At 40.9% G+C, this 21,830-nt stretch overlaps 1 protein-coding gene across 2 annotated transcripts in view; it reads right to left on the reverse strand.

Moving 5' to 3' along the window:
- SPON1 (spondin 1) overlaps positions 1–21,830 on the reverse strand; it is a 238,295-nt gene that overhangs the window by 184,099 nt on the left and 32,366 nt on the right. The window contains exons 1-2 of one of the 2 annotated variants that reach the window (XM_074586173.1): positions 16,716–17,082; positions 9,517–9,623 (exon numbers count right to left, since the gene is read on the reverse strand). In XM_074586173.1, coding sequence (XP_074442274.1) covers positions 9,517–9,623; positions 16,716–16,938 — 330 coding nt within the window. In that variant the 5' untranslated portion in view covers positions 16,939–17,082. Of the gene's footprint in view, positions 1–9,516; positions 9,624–16,715; positions 17,083–21,830 lie in introns of those variants that run through there. The other variant, XM_074586174.1, reaches the window with a different exon arrangement.

A 21,830-nucleotide genomic window follows, 5' to 3' on the forward strand; every position in this document is an offset into this window, starting at 1 on the left:
AGTTGCGCCACAGCCTTTATCGCCTTCGCGCACACCTTCACCCCTCCCTCCCCTGCTCCAAATCACCGGAAGGGAAAAGAAAGCATATTATGAGAAAAGACTTTCAATTACGGATATAATTCTGTACTCCTGTAGTCTAGCCATTGTAGTCTGGGAGCTGGCAGTGCTCATTTGGAGAGAAGTGTCACACTAAGCACGTTTCCCCGGAATAACCGTTCCTTTTAAAAGCCCTGTGTCATTGTGGGGGTAGCACGGTTGTCCAGATCCATAGCTATCGTGGTAAGGATTACGGGCAGTGATAGCTGAAGAAGTCCAGATCAGTGGGGAATACCTGATAAAAGCTTTGTAACCTGATGTGAAGTGGAAGTGCAAAGAACAGGCACTTGCTCTAAGGCCCTGTTGATTGGAACTGACACACTGAAGGTTTTCTGATGCTGCAGAGTGGCAAGTAACTACATCACAGGTAATTCTTGGAGCATTAATGAAGGATAATAGGAGCTAATGAGATAAAAGTGCTGATCTTTCTCAGTAGAGACACAAAGAATCTAGAGTAATTGATGAGTGCCTTAGATGAAGCTGGTAAATAATGAGGAGACAGAAAGGCAAATCTAGGAAGGAAAGACTGATAGCAAGATTATGAATGAAGAAAGAGATGCTGAACAGATGTTTCAATGAACGTGGAGTCTACATACATCTAGAGTTACAACCCGTGCCAGTTACCCTATGGTAATTGTAAAGCATCTGGCTGTTGCCAGAGGGTTAAGTGTCTTTCCTAAAATTTCTGGCCCAGGTGAGTTGCCATCTGAAGAAAGACTATGTAATGCTGGAATAACAATGAGTTAGGTAGATTACCTGAGCTGGAGAAAAGGCATGTTTGAAATACATTCCTTTAGGGTCACTAAGGTGGATATGTCCTCTTAAACACTGCCCAAGGGAGGAATATATTACTTCTACTGATCGACAAAAGAGAGTTAGTGGGATCTGCACTCCCAGAACCAGACTTTGTCTCTGAATGAAATAATTGCAAATACAAAACTGGCCTTGAATCTGGAAGCAATATCTGAGCAGAGAACCCTCAGAAGGCATCAAATGGTCCCAATCCCAAAAGGCCCACAAGAGGATTCCGAGTGCTGATGTGTCTGAAGAGCAGACTGGCATCTCCAAGGTAGAAACAGACAGTGCTTCCAGTGTCATTTTCTCTCTTTACTCCTTCACAGAGAGTGGAGCTGATTTGTTAAGTGTCCGTGCCAAATTCTAGGAAACAATTCTCTGATGGGCCTCTTCAGGAGCCTCTTAAAACCAGAAAGTCTTCCAGTTTAATGCTAATCCAAGGAGCAGAATAAACTAGTAGGTATTCTTTTTTAACAGGAGATTTAATTAGGCAATTCTGATACCTTACGATGACGTAGTCTGGCACTGCATAGGTAGACTGGATGCATTGGCAGACTGCAAAGCAGAGCAGAAATTAGACTTGAGATAAACTGACTTTGATAAGCCTTGGATCTGAAAAGGAGGCTGGAGTTTTAGCTAACGTATCTCAAGAGCCATCCTTCCTGGTTTTGGGGGATTTCTTGGTTTGTGGTTTAGTTTTTCGGTTTTGTTTGTTTGATTGTTTCTTTGGTTTTTGAGGTGTTGGGTTTTTTTTGGAAAGCAGAACTTGAAATATCAACAAATAAAATACTTGTTTAGGCACAGTCCTTTCCAAAAACCATAAGCTCTTAACCGTGACACAATCATCATTTCAAGTCATTCTCAAGAAAGAGCATTTCCCCAGCAGGCAAAAAGGAAAAACAAGATATAAAGAGAATAAATAAGATTAGATTAAACAGAGAAAGAAGACTAAAAACTACACAGCCAGAAGCTAGATGATCTTTTCTAAAGCCAAGCAGAGACACAAGAAAAAGGGCAAAGAAAAAAAAAAAAAAAGCACAGAAGAGAAACTAAAGCCCAATAAATAAAGTAAAACCGAACTTAAAGTTTTAAAAGTGATGGTAGTGACATACCAAGAAAACCCTAACAAAAGGCACTCCAGCATATTTAAAATTAAACTGTCTGAGAGGAAGTCAGGGTTACACTGATCAATCTCCTACCAGCATAGGAACAAAGGCGGGCTGGGGGGAAGAGGTCTCGGGTTTGAGTGCTCAGGGTATGAATATTTAGCACAAGGGTATATCTAGGCAAGTTTTTTTATATTAAATCAATGGTTATAAATTTGTTTAAATTGATTCAAAGGTCCACGTAAAACAAAACGTGTCTGTACACGTGTCACACTACAGGCTGAGTGTAAGCGCACTGGACCATGTACGTACTAGAGAGTGGGTAGTATTGTATATGTTGGCATCCATTCCGAACTCCAGTTATCAAAATACATTACTAGAAATACAAACACTTGTATCCAGGCAAGTCTTCAAAACCTCCAAGAGTGGAGACTGCACAGTCTTCTCTGGGCAATCGCTGCTGCTGCCTGACTGTTCTCGTAGAGAAGAAGTGCTTCCTTTTATCTGGTCTCACCCTACCTTGTTTCAGCTTGTACCTGTTGACTCTCATCCTCCCAGCATCCACGGTGGAAGAGTCTGGGACACATAAATCCCAGAGAGCTTTCACAGAAAGCCTCTTAGCTTTTTCCCTATTACACGATAAACCAGGAAGCTACATGAAAACTCACAGAGTTGAGATAAGCAAATTGTCAACAGAAGTAAAAGCCTAGGCTAAGAAACCGAAACCCATGTTCGTTCAGTAGTGATCTATGTTACATTGCAAGCAAGTACAATTTAATATTTATTTCCTCTTCGTAAATGCATGTTAGCTAGTACTTCAAAGATCCACTATAATAAAACACATAACAAAGCAGTATTCAGAAATTTCTTATATTTTCTGATTTTGGCTGTGCAATTTTATAGTTTCAATAATTCTAAAAGACACGGCAACTACGTATATAATGAGCTGAGGGAGTACCCAAGGTATAACAAGCTAACATTTAATACATGCAAAAAGTGCGAAATGTTACAATATAAAAAAAATTGCCTCATTCATAACAAGCCCAAACCAGAACATACGAAATAAATGTAAAGGAAGGGTACAAAATCCCCTACAAGGTCAGAATCTAGTTTGTTTTTCCTACAGCCTCATCAGTAGCAAATAAGCATTATCACAGAGCTGTTTCTCTTCTGCAAGTTCCTGGGCCTCATCACTCTTAAAATGAGGAGCTTGCAGAAGTGATTATCTTTTACTGGCTGAAGCAAGACATAACTATCTCCTGAGACAATTTTTAACCAAAACCTTGACAATAAGTGGTTCAGGTTTCTCCAGTGTACCGAAGATTTTTGTACTTAGTCTCATTCAAAGTGTTCACATTTTCCAATCAATGCTAGAACTGACTGTGACAGGTACCTTTTTTCTTTTTTTAAACTACTATTTAATCCCCGAGTATCATCGTATGTAAGTCAGAGAGTTCTAGAAAAACGTGTGAAACTTTTCATCAAGGGCAATCAATTCCACCCTACAGGAATGGTGAACAGGAATGGCGAACTTGACCTTGTTTTACCATTATAAAATCATTTATTTTTTCTGTCTAGAATAATATATGCAATTATTCTTATAGAAAGAAAATTCAGGAATAATTTAGCAAATGCAAAAGACCAGGAGACTTAAATTTTACAGCCTCAGAATTCATCGCTGCCTTCTCAGCCTCCAAATCATATACCTGGCATATTCTGATTCTTTCCTATTTAACATACTCCTGTAATTTTAGCATTGGATCATGAATTTAATGACTATGCACAGCTATTTCACGTTGATTTCTCTCCTGCTGATGGCAGAACCACTGATCAATATTTTGGAAAGAGAATTGTCATTTAGAGGTTTGGATGCAACTGCATTCCCCACCACCACCCCTTTTGGGGGTACAGCATCTATTTCTCTTTGAAACCAACGGAGACAGCTTTGTATTCTTTTCTGTTTGATAAATGTAAAGTAGGTATATAATGTCATAGCCACATAATTACTAGGTTCAAAGCCACAAGTAAATAGTTAGCATCCATTCTTCCCCCACCCTACCCCCCCATCACATGCCACTTGAGGATTATGTTTCCTCCTTGTAATGTCTCAGCCCTCCTTTGTGAAAACCCTGAAGAATTTTTAAAATTTGAAATTTTAATTAGGTAGGAACATTGTTTGCATTCACTAGTATCAGGAAGTTTTACTAAGAAACCTAAACTATGTGTTTCACTATGAACTGGAAATTCATCCCCCCTGATTTCCAAACCATCGGTGATCAAACATTTCACATCAAATCAGAGTAAAAATGCATTACTTCCATATGCTTATAAGCAGTAAGATGAAAGACTCAGTTTTAGTGATAAGATGCTGGTAAAGATGTCGAGAATACAAAAATGAGCAAGTTACGTGGAAGCTCCGAACACTTATTAAACAAAATTACATCATTTCACACATCTCAGAATAAGCCATTTACTAAGTAGTCTGTTGTGCTTCTACTGGGATACAGGTTAAAAGAAAAATCCTAGTCGAGTGCAACATCAAGGTTACATAAGCATAGCTTAATTTTTAATGTAAAAAGCTTAATAAATAATTGCATTAATTAATGTTTTTTAAAAATATAAACAAATTTTGCTTATAAATACAAGAACTAATAAATCATGAGACATGGCTAAAAGCCTTTTAGGAAGCCTTGCTTCTTTCAAAATGCAGTATATCAACTGTTTAAAAAAAGATGTAAGATTTCTATACAATGCTGGAACACAGCAATCGAGGAACTGCTTTTTGAAAAGCCTTGTAAAATACCTTTTAATCTAAAAGCTTTGGTAAGCACATCAGTCAGCTAAACAGCATCAAAAGAATTGGTGACCAGGCAGCACGTCTTCGAAAACAAAGGCGATGTTTGCAGCTATTGTTTCAGGGTAAACCTAGAGAAGGACTCAGAATAAAGGAGGACTTACCTTACTTATTTCACTTCTACTCCAATTTTCCTTAAATGTTTTCTTCTTCAGCTCACGTCCCTAGCTTTTATAAATGTCATACTTTTAATGAAATCACTCTTGCTACCACCGTGCCTGCTTATGTTCTTACATTTGCTTTGCACTGGTGGGTCATTAAATTCAGTGACCTAAACTAAGAATTTCTTGATTCACTCTAGAGCAAAGAAAGTCAAAAGGACCCCTCCAGGAACATTACCACAAAGAACGCATTTAACACTAAACTATCACAAAAATAGCAGACATAAGAATCTAACTGATGATGCCAAAAACGATACAGAGGAGTGTCTGATTTTGAGTCTTTATGACCCAGTTTATCACTGTACATGAAGAAAAGCAGGTCATGTTTGCACACAATATTTTATATTGACTGTTTAATTGTCGAATACGCATTTATAAAGTCCACAAATAGCACCAAATTTTGGAGGAATGATGAGCACTTTGAAGGATAGGATTGTAGTTCAGAACTTTCTTGTTAAATTGAAGATGCAGTCAAGATGAAATTCGGTAAGACAAGTACAAAGCTCTACCCTTAAAAAGAACAAAATGCACAGACAAAGAATGAGGAATCACAATGTAAGCAGCAGTACATGCAGAAAAGCATTTAGGACTTTATCGTGGACCTCCTGTACACTACTGAGGTGTTCCTGCAATAAAGGCGAGTTGCGTACACTTAGAGGATTCTGCATGAAGACAAGGGAAGCAATTATGATACTCCAAAGGATTGTTGTATCTAAATTCTATATGATTTTATGCCGAGGGTCCAGATTGACTATTGTGTACAATTCTGGGGAATATAAATAAGACTGAACTCTCAACTTCACTGCAGAAACAGCAAAACTGAAAAAAAATGCCCTACAAGGAAAATATGAAAATTTTAATAAGAGACAGGTAGAGACCGCGTGGGATTGGAGAGAGAATAAGGGAAACATCAGAATAACCGTCTCATAAAATATCAAGAAAATTCTTAATTTAGGAAGATTATCTGATAAAACAGGACTTTAACCATTATTAGCGAAGACTCAGTTTAGATGTTAGTAAAAGCTCTATAAAGTTTTCCTTAAATTTTCTGTAAAATATATTTAAGTGTTTAAACAGACCACTTGGAGAGGTGAATCTTTTGTTGTTGTTGAACACTTCTTCAGAACAGATTCCGAAAACACCCACCAAGAATTTTCTTGGAATATTTACTCTTCCTCGTAGAATGAAGAAGATAGATGAGATGAGGTTCAGCACTAAATTTCTATTATTCTACATTATTTACCAGACTAAATCTTTTATATTACATACATATGTTGATTAAAATGGCCTGTATAGATACGGTTCTATAGTCAATCAGTGCTTGATTGTTGCCCTCGTGTATAATTTGCCTCAAACAATTTGCAGACTGTTGCTAGACATCACAAAAGAGAAAGACCAGCATGACAACAGTTGGAAACGGCTTGCGTAAAAAGGCCAATGGGACATAATATCCAAAGCTTTCAGAGTGCCCCACCGCACCCCGGAGTTGTACAATTACCACTGGCATAAGTAAAAGCCCTACTATTATATCCCCAAACTTCTGTGACTGAATTTGGCATCTTTAATTCCCCAACCGTATTTAATTTAGCTATTTAACATATGTTTGCTCATTTGTGGGACAACAATACGATTTGTTTATTTTAAAGCCAAATTGTGCCCTGAGTGTGCTACAAGGACAAAGAGGAAGAAGTTTGGCTGCATTAAATAAACACACAACAGTAAAATCAGATTTAAAAGTCTCGGTTTTCTCAGAGGGAAACAGATTTAGAATGGTGGAGTCCAACGTACGCTTCCTTAAAGGTCTCTAACCACCCCCCACCCCCCCCCAAAAAAAAAAAAACCCACAAACCAAAAAACAGAAAATAAATACCTGTTCCACCAAGAATTTTAACAGCTGTGCTATTTATAGGATCAAGACCCTGCAGCTTGATAATTAATGAAGTTTGACCACACCTGCTGACTTGCAGAGTCAAACGAGTAAATGAGCCATGAGGCGGCTGTGAAAGCAGAGCAAAGGCCCTGCAGGGCCAGCTCATGGCAGCCGCTTACTGCGCCCTCATCCTTGGCGATGGGCTGCAGCTTGAGTGCGACCACTCAAAACCATGTTTTTCCATCCTGAGTGTACCACGTCCATCACTGGGATGTTAGTCCTTATTTAACACCTTGCTGCTCTAGCCCTGGCCCCTCTACAGTACTTTGAGGCATGACACCTGTTGCTCAGTTCAACACTCAATAGCTGTGCAAAGCAGAAGCCACAGCCCCAGTGGGATCTTCACCCGAGTACAGAGCACGGGGTTCAGTTTTTCCCCATGAAAAACAGTGCAACCCACACTTCATGATTTGAAAGTGGCACTCCCGGCCTTGAAAACATGGCGTTTCACAGTCTCTGAGGCACGGAGGGAAAGCATGTGTCTTACTCGGTCAACTTTCATTTCTTTAGATCCTGGTTATACTGCAAAGTCTTCTAATAAGAATGAAGCACTTTGCTTCACGCAGGGCATTCGTGTGCTTCACTTTGACTGTTTGAACGATAACTGTGTCTCCTCATGGAGGCAGAGGCTTAGGCCAGTAGTCCAGAAGTAGCATTTAGTCTCTTGCCACTATTAAGGAATTTTCACTGAGTTCTGTCCCACCAGGTAATTCATTGAATTCATTCTCCATCTGAGCACAGGAAATACGTAACTGCAAGTGGCGTGCAAGTTATCGTACACACAGCTTTTTCTTACTCTGCACAGCTGTTTAGACGCTGTCAGGATCTCCACCTTATAATAAAAACACAGTGCAAACCCTTGGACTAAACATCTTTTTTCCTCCTCTAGTTACTAGCACCTAGCCATGAATACAAGAGGCACCGGTATTTATCCCCGTAAGCATTCATTGGGTACTAAATAAGAACCTTAAATCTGTCTCAGCACAGGCAGAGCTGGCAGGCACTATCTGAATGAACTTCAGTTAATTGTGCTAATGGGGGATGAGCACAATGAGTTCAGTTTGTGCCACAGAAATACAAATTCAGTTCTTCATAAAATTTGAAACTCTCATCTGCCAATTAGAATACTGATTTCAGATTGGAATCCATACAATAAAGCTAATTACACAATCCTCCCTCCCCTGAGATCCGACGGGCTTTTTTTGGATCTATACAGAATTTTCAATTTTCAAAATTCCTCTGTACTTCAGCAAAGCTTAGCGAGTTTCTCACTACGTTATAAATCAGACTTATGCCTGGCCAGAAGGGCAAAACTCAGGCCAAGTCCTTCCTATTAGCCACAGCTATAGAGACGTTAACAACTGAAACACAGAAATGAATGGTAACAAGTTTCTTTTAAAATAGATGTTCTACTTCTTAACAGTAGCCGATGCTTTAATGCTAGTTCATCCTTTAAAAAAACCAAAACTGTCCATATGAAACAGATTTCTCCCAAATAATATGAGGAAATTGTTTAATTAAGGAAGATGGACTTATTCCAGCTTCAAATAAATTCTCACTTATTCTAGATCTTCTTACAAAATGTATGAAAACCAGAAAGAGCCCTCTAGGCAAACTCAGTATGAAAACAGGGCAAATACGTATTGAGTTTGTGTTTGAGTCTGCAAAAAACAGAAGATGCTTCAGGAAGAGATGCTAGGATTAAGTTGATTTTATCTCCTTGTAGATCACCAAAATTAGAATTTTTCAGCATTTCCGTTGAAAACATAGAAATGCTTCTTTGAGGCAAGTGAAATCTTCTATCTATAAATCATTATTTAAATTATTATCAATATTATTACCTATCCTGTAAATTATAATTTTTTAACAATATTTCTAAATTTGGAAAGTCAAATAACGAACAATACCTCATCTGAGATTCAACAAACAACAAATCTACATGATTTCTACCTACTTTAATAAATATGTGTATTCTCAGTTTCCAGAATTCCTTTCATGCAATGTGATCTTGAAATAGCTGGAAATACTATTTTGTGAATCATCGCTCTGGATTCTGATCCTTTTAATAACGATAAACAACATTTCATCCCACTGAATGTGTTCATTAAGTAAAGTACTACTGAGCATCAATAAAACAGCAGAATCTAATTTATGACTGATAAAACAGTCATTACAGCTGTGGCAAACGCACTTCTCAGAGGCATAATCTACATCTGAATGGACAAAAATATCTAGGCAAAGAAATACAAAAAGCAAAATGTGAATAAAACAGTTTTCATATTCACTTTGGATAACAAATTCAGGTGTCCTAGGCTCTAGTTCAAATAACTGATGCTCGTGTTTAAGTGTAAGTACGTGGGATGCCAAGGTGAAGTTAGGGTACAAAAGCCTAGACTTCTTGAAGGGTTTGCTCAGAATATAAAATATGCTATGTTGTTCTTATGTCAACATCCACAAATATTTATGCTTACTTAAGCATACTCAGCATTCTGCTGTGCAAACAACATCTCTCTCTGAGCCAAGCATACAGTAAGGAAGACTCCTAGAGGCACAGGCCAGGGAAAGTTCTCTCACCTGAAAAGTTCCCGCGTGGTCTTCTTCTTTGTCACCTTCTTTTCCTTCCTTGAGAGCAATCAACGTGAATCCTCGAAAGTAAGCAGGAGTGGCAGCAGAAAGAGTCACTGAGATATAATAAACAGAGAAATAATGAAAATATAATATTAATTGTGAAATCAACCACCTGCATATCATTGCACAGTTCAACTTGAAAGATGTGTGCTTTAAGTTGGTATTAACAAAAGCTAGAGCACTAAAAACATGGATCAAAGCCAGCCAGAATACAAAAATGTTCAGTCCAACTTTCCGCATAAACCGAAAAACACTGGCATGATATGAAATACCTCCGCTATTTTTTTCCCCACACGCACAGACCCTTTTTTTTTTTCTTGTTTTTTAAATCAGATTGCTAATCTGCTCAGATCTACAGGAGGGTTATTTTCTTGTTGGTTGGGGGCAGGGACACACGTGTTTAGGGGGTTTTGTGGTGGTGGTTTTTTTTAATGCGAGGGAACATCTCCTAAATATTTGGCGTCAGCTTTTGTCCTGCTCTAAGCATAGACAAGGATCTAGGCATTTCAGTACAGAGAAAGTTTATTTAACTGTAAAGCAAGATGATCATATTGTCTGCTCCAGCTCAGCTACACTCAACACAGTACTCCAGCTGATGCTCCAAAACTATCCTTCTTCTCCTTTAACCTCAGGGCAGAACAGCAAACTCATGACTGAAGCTGACTTAGAGATGGGGATCAGTCTCTTCTCCCAAGTAACACATGACAGGAGAAGCGGAAATGGCCTTAAGTTGCACCAGGGGAGGTTTGGACTGGATATTAGGAAAAATTTCTTCACCAAAAAATTTAGCAAACATTGGAACAGGTTGCCCAGGGAAGTGGTGGAATCGCCATCCCTGGAGGTATTTGAAAGACGGGTAGAGGTGGTGCTTAGGGACATGGTTTAGTGGTGGTTTTGGCAGTGTTAGGTCGATGGTTGGACTCAATAATCTTAAAGGTCGCTTCCAATCTAGACAATTTTATCATTATATGACCTCTAGAGATTGTGCTGCCAGCTCCGATTGCAAAATCACCCAACACGCTAGCAAAACCCCCTTCTTCACACACCAGTCCTGACCAGGAAGAAGTCATTGGATCCACCAGCAGAGAACAATAATGTAATGCTGGCTAATCTGATTTCACCATGCTCAGCATCAGGATTACATCCCTCATTTTCTGCTAGTGCAAGATACCTTTGTATGGTTTTTCTGTTTGCCATCATCAGTACCTGAGCACCACTCAGCAACACTTGAGTTATGTCAGCTGTGGCGCTCTCAAACACTATCAGAAAGATGGAATAAGGCAGAGCTTTGAGGCAGGACTTTTGGAGGAGTTTTAAAATTACTGAACCCTTTTCAACAACTTAGAGGAGTCCTTTTCTGAAACAGAGGTAAATTTTAGGGAAAAAATCTTTTTGAATTAAAGGAAGAGACAGAAAACTGGACTACTAATACTTTTAAGGAGCTTTTACTTTAAGCATAATGCAGACGGCATTGCTTGTACTACACTATTGTTGCACTCTCAACCCCTGACTGGCACAATAGAAACTGAAGACCACCCAGAGTTTTCGTGAGCAAACTGCAGCTACCAATGCCGCTTCATAGAAGAGTATTCACAAGAGAATCCCTCTCACACAAATAGGCCATGAGGAGTTGAAACACATTACTAAAAATGACAGATTGCCCTTAAAAGATATGGATTTCAAAATATGTCCAGAGTTCTTTTGGAACACGTGGAGAGCTCTTTGATCTAGAAATTCAAGCGTAGAAAAATATAAAACAGGATATTTGAACATTTCTAGTACTACACAGCTGTATTTGGGTGTAAAATCCATCGTGTTTGTACAAATACATATTTTTTTTCTACGTGCAAAAAGCAAGATTGGAGAGATACACAAAAGGTTAAAAATTGAAATGGAAGTGCCGTGTTTAGACTGTACACCTGCAAACACCTGTGCAAACAGAGAGCAGCGATGGGTGTAATAGCAAGTCCACCACTCTCAAGATTTTCAGCACACGTTCCATTCCATGGAACCTTATTACAGGTTAAACCTCATCGTTTTGGGGGAGAAAGAAATTTTCACATTTTATGTACAGGAACTGAGTAGTAGCATAATAGCATTAAAATTTCTGATTACGTTTCTAAGTATTGCTCCAGTTCATTAATTCGTTATCTGCCCAATAATTAGTATTATTAGCCCAATTTTTCAAACTTTTGCAGCTCTATTTAAATGAAAATCCACAGCCAGCCTCTCAGTTGCAGTAATTGAGAACAGCACACTGCTGAACTCAAGGATGAACGCATTACACTTGCTTGAACACTCAGAAACTAATTGCCATAACGGTCTTTTACATGCAACAAATTTTTCCATATATTATATGTAATTCAAAAGTCTGAATCACTATGAGTAAAAGGTTACACCAGAGATACTTAAATACTTATGCCAGCAGACAGAGAATCCAGCTGTGAACTGACTCAACAGTTTTCATCATTTTCCTCACAAATTTACAGATCAAACCAAACAGTTTTCAAAATCCCAAACAAAACACCTACCTATAAAATAGAGGATATCAGAAATGCTACAAAAGCCATGAGGAAAAAAAAAAAAAAAAGAAAGAAAAAAGAGGAAGGTAATTCCAAAGCCTGACTCATAGTTTTTGAATGCCTGGGGTTGGCAATACTCATGCTGTGGTTGCACAGTCGTTTTTACCCAGAATAAACCCATGCTTCCTCCAACATGAGGGATCCTGCCCTCCCCCCATCCCGCCCTGCTCGTACAGCAGCCACATCCAGGCAGCTGTGCTGTCAGCTGAAGGAGGGAACACATCCAGCTGAACAGTCAAACAAACCAAAAAAACCCCAAGCGGAGAGTTCAGCTGGGTCCAGTCCCCGAGTGGCTGCTCTGTGCAGCCCCAGGAGCTCTTCTGCCAGCGATGGGGACACCCGGAGACAAGTGAGGGGCCGGGAGGGTGATGACCCGCAGGAGCAGAGTGGGATTTTAGTGGCCGTGCGAGCTCAGCTCAAGAATACCAAGATGAATGCGTGCTTTGGTCACCCCTGACGGAGCTAGGCGAGAAGAAACGCTAACACCTTAGCTGAGAAGAGTTCTGTCAGTTCTCTGAACTACCCAGTGTGCTCAGATAAGACGGCAGTGCAAGGCTTTATGGGAGGCACTCCTAAATACTGAGCCCTGTTGTGGAGATGGTTCTGCAGTCACTGGCTCTGGACGGACTGTTTCAGCGCAGAAGGCGGCTGGCAGTGCAGAGGCAGCAGTGGGAAGCTGTCAGACTACATCTGGTTTTCACAAGAGATAGCGGCTCCTCGTTGCGTAAGAGTTGAGAGCTTTCCTTCTCGGGCTAAACTCTGCCATTTTAAAGAACAGCTGAGTATTGCTCACACTGTGTTCACATTAATTAACATTCACCAAACAATATGAACTTCCTGTAAAAATCAGTTACATCTCAGTGCATGCCTCAAAGTTAAGCATTTTATTTTAAAAGGAAGATTACATATCAACAGTCGCTTTTGTCTGTTTCCATCCCCTCTGGCAAATCTCTAATTACTTTACAAGTTCCACTTTGGCACACACCTTCACCACACTCCACTTTCCCCAGTGTCCCCAGCTAAAGGCGGGGTGATCAAAGCAATTGCGCCTTTGGTTTCAGGCAGAAAAATCTGACTTTCCACATCCTACGCCACAGCACGTCCTGTGTTGTACACTGCACAAGTACCAACAAATGCACTTTTAATATCTAGTTTTATCCATAATTTGTGAAACATGAGAATCGCTAAAATATTTACAGAATGAGGGTTTACTTATAAAGTACAAAAAAAGTGCGTGTGTGTTGGAGGGAAGAAAGAAATGGAAAGAAAAAGATTCAATATTCCTTAGAAGTCCTCAAACTAATGCAATGGGGAGTGTAACGTTAACTGAGCTTGTCCTTGAAAACTGAGAAGGTGAACAGACTTACAAGTGGAAATTCCATTAAAAACAGCAACAGCATCTACATGGAAGGCATATCTAAGCACTAGACTGGCCAAAATCTCATTTTCCTTATCAGAATAACAATTTCAGAAAATTATGGAGGAAGCTATGTACATTGCATGTTAGCTCATGAAATGGACATACCTCTGCCTTTTTTTAGGAGCAATTTCATTTTTATTTCTAATAGGATGAAACACCCAATTTTTCATGGAAATCTCATGCAATCATTGATCTAACTCTACAGATCAATAAAGCTAGGAGGACTGAGTACTTTCAAGGATCATTACCCCGTAACACCATCTAAACTTAAGGCTCGTTTGTGCCTTTTGAATGCGATGGGAACTTTGACCTTTGGTGGAAGCAAGAGCAGCTACATCAAGGTCTGAGTTAGCCAGCAGGTAGGAGAGGACCTCAACCCCAGGATGGTGCGCCCGCAGACCTGGTACTATGGGAAGACGTGACCACCGCATGCCTTTGGCTGCCAGCTCCACAAGGGAAGAGGCAACAACATCACAGCCTGAAAGACCAGGCAGATAAAGGCCACTTGCAGACTACAGCACCAAGAGCCTCAAATAAGATGTTAGAAATCAGTCACATCACCTCTCCTGAGGGACACCACAAAGCCCATAGCCATTGTTATTTTGTAAGACATTAGGGAGAAAAGGAGGATGGCTCCTCAGCCCTGCTACTATCTCATTTTTAATTGTCTGAGACAGAAGAAAGTGCCTTTATTTACTGCTGCCAGTGTTTGCAGACCAGAGGAGCTGCATACCCATGCAAAGAGGTTATTCGGTGCTCAGGGCCATTTTCCTCTATCACAGCTCCAGGGAGGTGGAAAAACATATACACGGATCCACCCAGGATTTCCCCTCTGGGCAAAGAGATCCTGATTCATCTAAAGGCGAGTAACTACAGGAAAGCCATAAAAATTTTCCCAAAGACAAATGGCAGCTGTGAACTGTGGTCTTCTGATTCCCACGTGGCAAGGGTGCTGTGATGTTTCCTCCAGATGTTGCAGCTTGAGGGTCTTACATGTGTGCCATGCGAACCAACGATCGAGAGAGTCACAAACATAAATGGATGCCTCTATACTGTCAATTTGGTGGAATACCACATTTGTACGTACGGTTAGTTCCTGCGTTAGCCACCTTGCACAAACACTAGTTTATTCCGGGAGCCCGCGAGGGAATGTGCCAAGGATCCAGACTGCATTAAATCAAACAGGGGCCATGGAAACAGGCACGTTTGCCTCCAATGCAAAGGAGGTTGTGCAAATCTTCTGCAGTGTTGTACACACAGTAATTTACATATAAAAACCCCACAGACCTGCCACAATCCTGCATTTTTTTATCATTAGTTGGATTTTCTAACCTTTGTATAAAACAGTAATGAAGTTCCAGTTATACTGCAGAATTTCCTTTGAAAACGAGCTCTTGACGCTTTCTGTAATGCAGTTAGTTTTAACTATCACCATAAATAATGTATATGTCATGGTAGCATTCGCTTAAGTTCTTCCAACCATTCAGAAAGTGTCCTTAAAGGGCTATTCTAGATAAGCTTATATGTCATCTGAATAATTCAATCTCAAATACCAAAAACTTGGGCACATATTTTGGTCTGTATTTTAACTTTTTACTATTAGATGTAATTTTCTCACTTCCAAGAACCTACAATATACTGATGTGATTTTATTAATTGAGTTCCTAATGCCAAGACCTAACACATCCACAAAATTAGTTTTGCTAATTCATCTGGGAGTTTCTTTCCCTTACATTTCCATGTAATAGAAACTTCTTTGGTAGATGACTGAAAATATTCAGTAATCCTTTCACAGAAGTAAATTCCAAAACTTCTTAAAAACATTCACTTTTGTGACCATCAAAGAACTTGACAGTTATCTTTATCCTGCTTAGTAGATGTATCAAACTGACCTGCAACGTAAAATCTTTCAGACTCAAGGTACCAATCCTAATGTCTGGAATAGTTAACCAATTTGTGGGAAATGTGCATTTCCTCACACCGCATTAAAATAAATCAATTCTTGAGGAAAAAAAAAATAATAATCAAAAAAATCATGCAAATTTACAGGCTGGTGCCCAACACTAGTTAATCATTGCTGCAGATTTATTTCTCACCCGTTAAGAGATGATGATGATTATGCTATGCACACGCTTTTTTCTCCCTATCTCTACCAAGATTCCCATGTTCATGCAATGGGAAAACACTGCTCTTTACACTGAATCTAAGGAAGATCAGAAGAAACACTAAGCAGAAACTCTCAAAATTTGTTTTCCAAAGTGATGCCTATAAAGTACATTAGTTATGGTACCTAAAAATGTCCAAACTCTTTTCAGAGTGCTTTTAAAATACAAAGTTAACGGTATACTCCGAGAAGGTTTGTTTCCAAAGGCATTATATGGTGAGGCAGAAAAAGTGACCCAAAACTGCCTTTGTCCATTAATTAGAAAAATACGCTGAAATGTGCTTTGGAAGTTAATTTCAAGGATTGTGTGTGAAATGCTCAGTGGAGAACGAATGCCTCCATCTCTTATTTGCAGTGGTCATTAGCACCGTCTCTGCCTCTTTCCTGTTGGAACCATCTGTTCATTTCCCCCGAAAAAAAAAAAAAGGGCGGTGGGATAAACATAAGTGGAAAATGTGGGAAGTTGGCAGTGTGCTGCATCACTGTTTGCCCATATGCTAACTCATTTTATTAACATCCATATTTCAGGGCAAGAACAATTAGCCCCGAGTTTCCTCTCCTTCCTGCTGAATGTTAGAGCTTCTCCTGTTCACTGTGGTATATTTAAAGGGATAGGAAGAAATCCTATGGAAGTAGGTAAATGGGGGAAGAGCGTGTGTTTTGTATCGCATCAACTTGTGATCTTGTGCTAGCGCTGAGCCGGCAGAGAGGATTCATAAAAGGAAGGAAATTCCTCTTAATACCGAGTTAATGTTTGAGAGTAAAGTGATACTGTGAAATCCAACTCCCTCTCACTTGTCATGAAAGCATCCCCAATAAAGTAATGCGTGGGAGTATATTACCCTGTCTTAACCCACACAGTCACACACACACACGCCAAAAGGGATACCGAGATGACAGGCAGAGACACGTTATAGTTTCAGAGACACTTGTCCTGACCATTATCGTTAGCATGGGAAGTAGAGGATGGCCAACTTACCCCGGTAACTGTTTCCAGGCTTGTAAAATTCCGGATCGCCCTCCACCCTGAGGCTAAATTCATTATACCCTTCCCTCCGGGTGCCCTGGGCTCGCAGGATCCGACTGCAATATCCCTCGGATTTCGCGGCTTTCTCCAAGCTTTCGTCAGAAAAACCCTTCGCCACCAAGGGGAAAGTCAACGCCAGAAGCCGCAGGGCTAGCGGCTGCAGATGCGCTCCCATCCTCGGAGCTCGGCACAACTTTTTATCGTCGGGGCGGCGGCGGTGCCTGGGAGCCCGGCGGCGAGGGGTGCCGGGCCGGGGGGGGGCCGGGGGGCGGGCAGGGCAGCGCGGGCAGGGCGGGCTCGGTCAGCCCCGGCCGGCGGCGGCCCCCAGCGTGAGGCTGCCAGGTCGGAGGGACCGGCTCGGCGGCTGCCGGGGAGAGGGAGGGGAAAAGCAGGGAGGGGGCCGAGAGGGAGGGGAGGGGAGGAGAGAGGCAGGGAGGGAGGGAAGTCTGATCTTGCCCAGATCCCGAAGTGAAGTGCTGTTTTGTTTCAGAGCGTGTGATTAGCAGCTCGGTAATGTTTATTTAGGCGAGCTGGATTCACAGGGAGCACGGGGGACGCTGCCGTCTCCTAGACATCCAGCGCGGCGGCGGGGAGAGCTGCTGCCGCTCGGGCTAAGCCCACAGACCTGAAATTAATCACCCGCATTCCTGCCAAAGTCTATAGTTACTGTAGGGATAACAAGGCTCAAAGAATTTCCCGACACCCCCCGACCCCCCATCTTTCTCCAAACCAGCAGACACGGTAAACATTATCAACTAAATCAGCGCAGACAGACCGCGACAGCCGCTTGCTCTCTGCACACTTGACAAGCGAGGAGCATCGGCTGCAGCTTCTTGGGTGTAAGCGTCTCGAGTACCACAGAGGAGAGAGATGCAGAGAGGTGGATGTGCCAGAAACACGAGATTCATCTCTACATCAGCCCGCAACAGTGCGTATCAGAGTTGCAGGCTATGTAAGCGTACATGACACACACACACAACAGCTGGGAACAGAGTCCACCTACGTGAACACAGGAGGTCTGCTCTGAGACTTCGAAAAATGCAAACAGATGAAAGCAAGAGAAAGCAAGGGAAGACTAGGTCTCATTATTCTGCCTTTATATAACACACACTGAGGCACAATGATGCTTATCTAAATCCACAAAAGAAGTTTACAGCCGTGGAAAAAAAGTGAACCTAGACCCCTGGCGTCAGTAACACCAGTGTTTTGATCCCCAAATGCTGCTCTTCCCTCCCTCCCTCCACTGCTTTGTAAGGGGAGGGGAAAGTTGGAAAGGTATGCCCTCAATCAGGACGTGGATGCTTTTAGGATGCCAGACATACAAGTGGGCACTAAACCCTTTCTAACCACTTTCTCTGGGACAAGACGGTAGGAGATTGGTGAATACAACTGCCTTTAAGCACAACTTACGAGGAAGCATGGGAAACAGCAAGCAGCTTGAAACCCTCCAGGTACCTATTAAGGCATTTGCTAGTATCAGCTTTGTAATTTTTTTAGGTTCCAAACTGACCTTTGGAAGTTGTTTAGCAACAACATAGTGTTGCATGCCAAATAAAGGTGTTTCTTCTTCAGGGTCTCGGAGGACGCTGAGCATTTTACTTTCTGGAAGGTTACTTGCCAAGAGCTTTGCTATGGTAAGCTTGTCTATATTTTAGTCTTTATATTCTATGTTTATAAAGAATGTAAACCAGTGCAGCGTCAAAATATATGTTCAGTAAAGATAGTTAATGTTAACAGTTGGATGAGATTTTAGCTTTTATTAAAAGTATTTGGTTACTGACTATGTGCATCCACATGCTTCTGAAGAAGTGGCAGTCAAAGCTTTTGTAGCCACGCTAAATGGTAACATCCAAGTCTTAGGCATACGTCTGCTTAGGCATCTGCAAAGGTGGCCACAGTACTTCTGCCAGTCTGCTTGGAGAGCCAGGCTGATTGTAGAGCCTTCCACAGCCGAGAGAAGGGTTCAACTATGGGAGGATAAAAGCACAAGATGATTTTTCCCATTCCTCTCATCCTGCTGAATGAGGCAGAAAGAGCAATCCTGACTTTCCAGTGTACTCTGCCAGGTCATCTCCCTCCACTCAATCCTCTCCCTTTGCTGTTCCCCTCCCATCCAACCTGCCAGCACGAGGGCAACTTGACCCATTGTCTTCAGGACAACAATATTGTCTGCTCTTGCTACTGAGGCTGAGAGTTTGCTTGGTTATGCAGAATATTTAGTTGCATGCTTCCAAAAGACCCATGTTCATTTAGGTAATTAAGTGACTACAGTTCAGCAATGTCATAGACTCTTGGGTATCATTTGACCGCTGTGTTCAGTGCATTCGTCTTCTGAGAACAAGGTTCACTTTATCCACGTTCTTCAGCCAGATGTGTCAGTGAAGAAAAGCAAACGTATACACAACTGAAAATGACAAGACAACTATAACCATACTGGTATAAGATGCCTGTGAATTTGCTTCGTTCTCCATACTTGACTTCTCATTTCTTTTGCTGAGATTGATTGAAAAGCAATTACCTAACTGAAGCATTCATAGCAGGAACTGCACACACTTCTGCACAATCTGCCTTTGTTCTGAGCCAGAGTTCTGGGTTATAACTCAACACTCCTCTGAGGATTTCATTTCAAGTCCTCTTCGCAATTTTTTGGGTTTTATATGCTACCAAACTAATTAGAAGTTAACTAACATCAGCATCTATTGACTCTTTAAACTTACAATAGATCCTATATCTCTTACTTTTTTATCCCTGAATTGGCCTGGCTTATTACTTCTAGTTTCTTTTTTGTTTAAAAGCTAAAGTGTTGGAAGGTTTCCTAGAAAGGTATAATACAGTGTGTCTTGTTAAAAGTGAATGCTTCAACTTAGCAACTGATACAGATAAATTAACTTGCACTGCCTACAGCCATGAAATGAGTAATTTGTCGTAGAGACAGTTTAGAATATGGGCAATGTCATTAAGCATGGGCATCCTCAGGGTTTTCTATTTGTTCTACTAATTAGTGTGTGTTTGCCTAAAGCATCCAGCATGATGTATCAGTCAAAGATGCATGCGAAGTGATGAATCCAGCCATCCATGGCAAATTTAACAGAGAAAGCTTCGTATCTTAGAGACTGCAGCACTGCTTTTCTTTGTGTACTTTCTGGGATGAATAAAGTTGCTGTCCATGACTATTAGGCATAACAATCATTACTGGGGTAATATTGCATTTGATGGAGCTGTAATGGTTGGAGGAAACTCTTTACCCTCCCTCTCACCCCCACAAAGTGGGTTTTCCTAAAAAACCAAAAGCATTTCACAAGATCTTTCTTGTCTTTCTTGCTTTTTGCTTTTCCGATAAGGAGTTCAGTTGGCATGTTAGAAGACTGCAATAACTGCTGCAGAATATCCCTGTGCTGACTGGAAGATGTCGTAGGTAGTGTTTTAAAATTTTTCTTTCCTTCTGCTTCTATGAGTTCAAATAGCTATTTGAGGTCTTGGGAATTCTCTACAAGGCAACATGTGCAATGCAACACTTGACTATGCAACACCTGATTTTAAGGCCCCTAGCCCTCAAAGTAAACCAGTGCCTCAGGTAAATGTCTCAACTGATTATAAGATTATTAGACTCCTCAGAAGAGTCAGTTCACAGGGCAGAGGCCAACAAAACTAGCCAATAAGAAACATAAAGGTGACGGGTGCCGTAAGTCTCATGGCCATCAGGTGCTTGATAACTTTACTGGGCTGTAGGACCCACCCTCCCAAACCCAGGAGCTGGAAGCTTAAGCCCAGTTTTAATGTATTATATGAATAAATACAGTAATAATAACAGGGGGATACATCTCTTTCAAAAGATGACTAGCAAGAATGATGCCTACTCTTTTACACAAGAGAGCTGGGGATTAAAGCATTCATTGAGGATGTCAGAGAGACATGGGTTTCAGTTCCTTGCTTGGTTTGCAGGTGTTCAAATCCTCATCTCTCACGTCTTGGGAAGCTTCTAATTATGATGGTCTAAGTCTTCTGGAAGCGGCCCCAGTCCCTCACGGGCATGTTAGACTTCTAAAGTAGAGCCGAAGCTCAAATGAAGAGCCAGAGAGAGCGCGAGGGTGCTCTATCAATCAGGATGCATTTTCTGAAGACTGAGATCTAGGGTACCTTTTCTGCTTCAGAAGACACTAATTGTATTGGGATCAATAGCTATTCAGCATTCCGATGATCACCTAACATTGGGAGTTTGTGATAAGTGCATTCTGAATACCACTACCAAATTAAGAGACGTAGGTTGAGGAAAGGCCCCAAAAGATCTTTTCCTCATGAGCTAAATATTTAGTTGCTCGTCACTGCCAAGACAGAGGACGCTGCTGTTCAGGCAGAGTGCATCAGATGACTGGCAAATAATGCTGCAAAACAATCTGCAGTAAAACCTTCGGTGACTGGGAGGGTAAGCAGGGAATTTGAGGATTGCACTTTTAAATATGCCGATCCCATTTTTAGACCCTTATGTCTTACTATAGATTTAGCTGTTAGTCTAATTTGCATCTCTATCTCCTTTCCCACCCTCCCAGCAGTGACAGTCAGTTTTTCCTCAAACAAGATAGAAACTTCTCTATTGATTTAGACAGAATAATCCCACTGGTACTAAAGTTCCCCTGTGTCTACAGTAAGAATAGGGCTTTTCCAATACTGATTGGTCCATGCTGCCTTTAAAGCCTGTTTTGAAAAAGATGTGGAGATATCTGTTGTCCTATTAGACAAAGGAAAGGGCTTGGGAGACACTCAAGATGATTTCTTATGGCTCTGTAGCACTGTTCTCAACTTCCTTTCTCTTAGGAATCTAAGAGGTGAAGAGTAATGACAGTAAATGTTTGCAGAGGTCTGTTCACCATTTATATTACTGTCGGTCAATACGATGCATCTCCAATATTGAACTTCCCAGTAGCTCAATTACATTTGCCTGTTTAGTCATGCATGTCTTCAGCATATTTTTACACTGACAACACAGAGAGTCTTAATTTCCAATACATTTTACAGAAATATTTGATTCCTGACACGATGAGAATAAAATCATATATATTATTAGAGAAA

The sequence above is a fragment of the Larus michahellis genome, chromosome 4, assembly GCF_964199755.1.
Source record: "Larus michahellis chromosome 4, bLarMic1.1, whole genome shotgun sequence".
NCBI classification, from domain to species: domain Eukaryota; kingdom Metazoa; phylum Chordata; class Aves; order Charadriiformes; family Laridae; genus Larus; species Larus michahellis.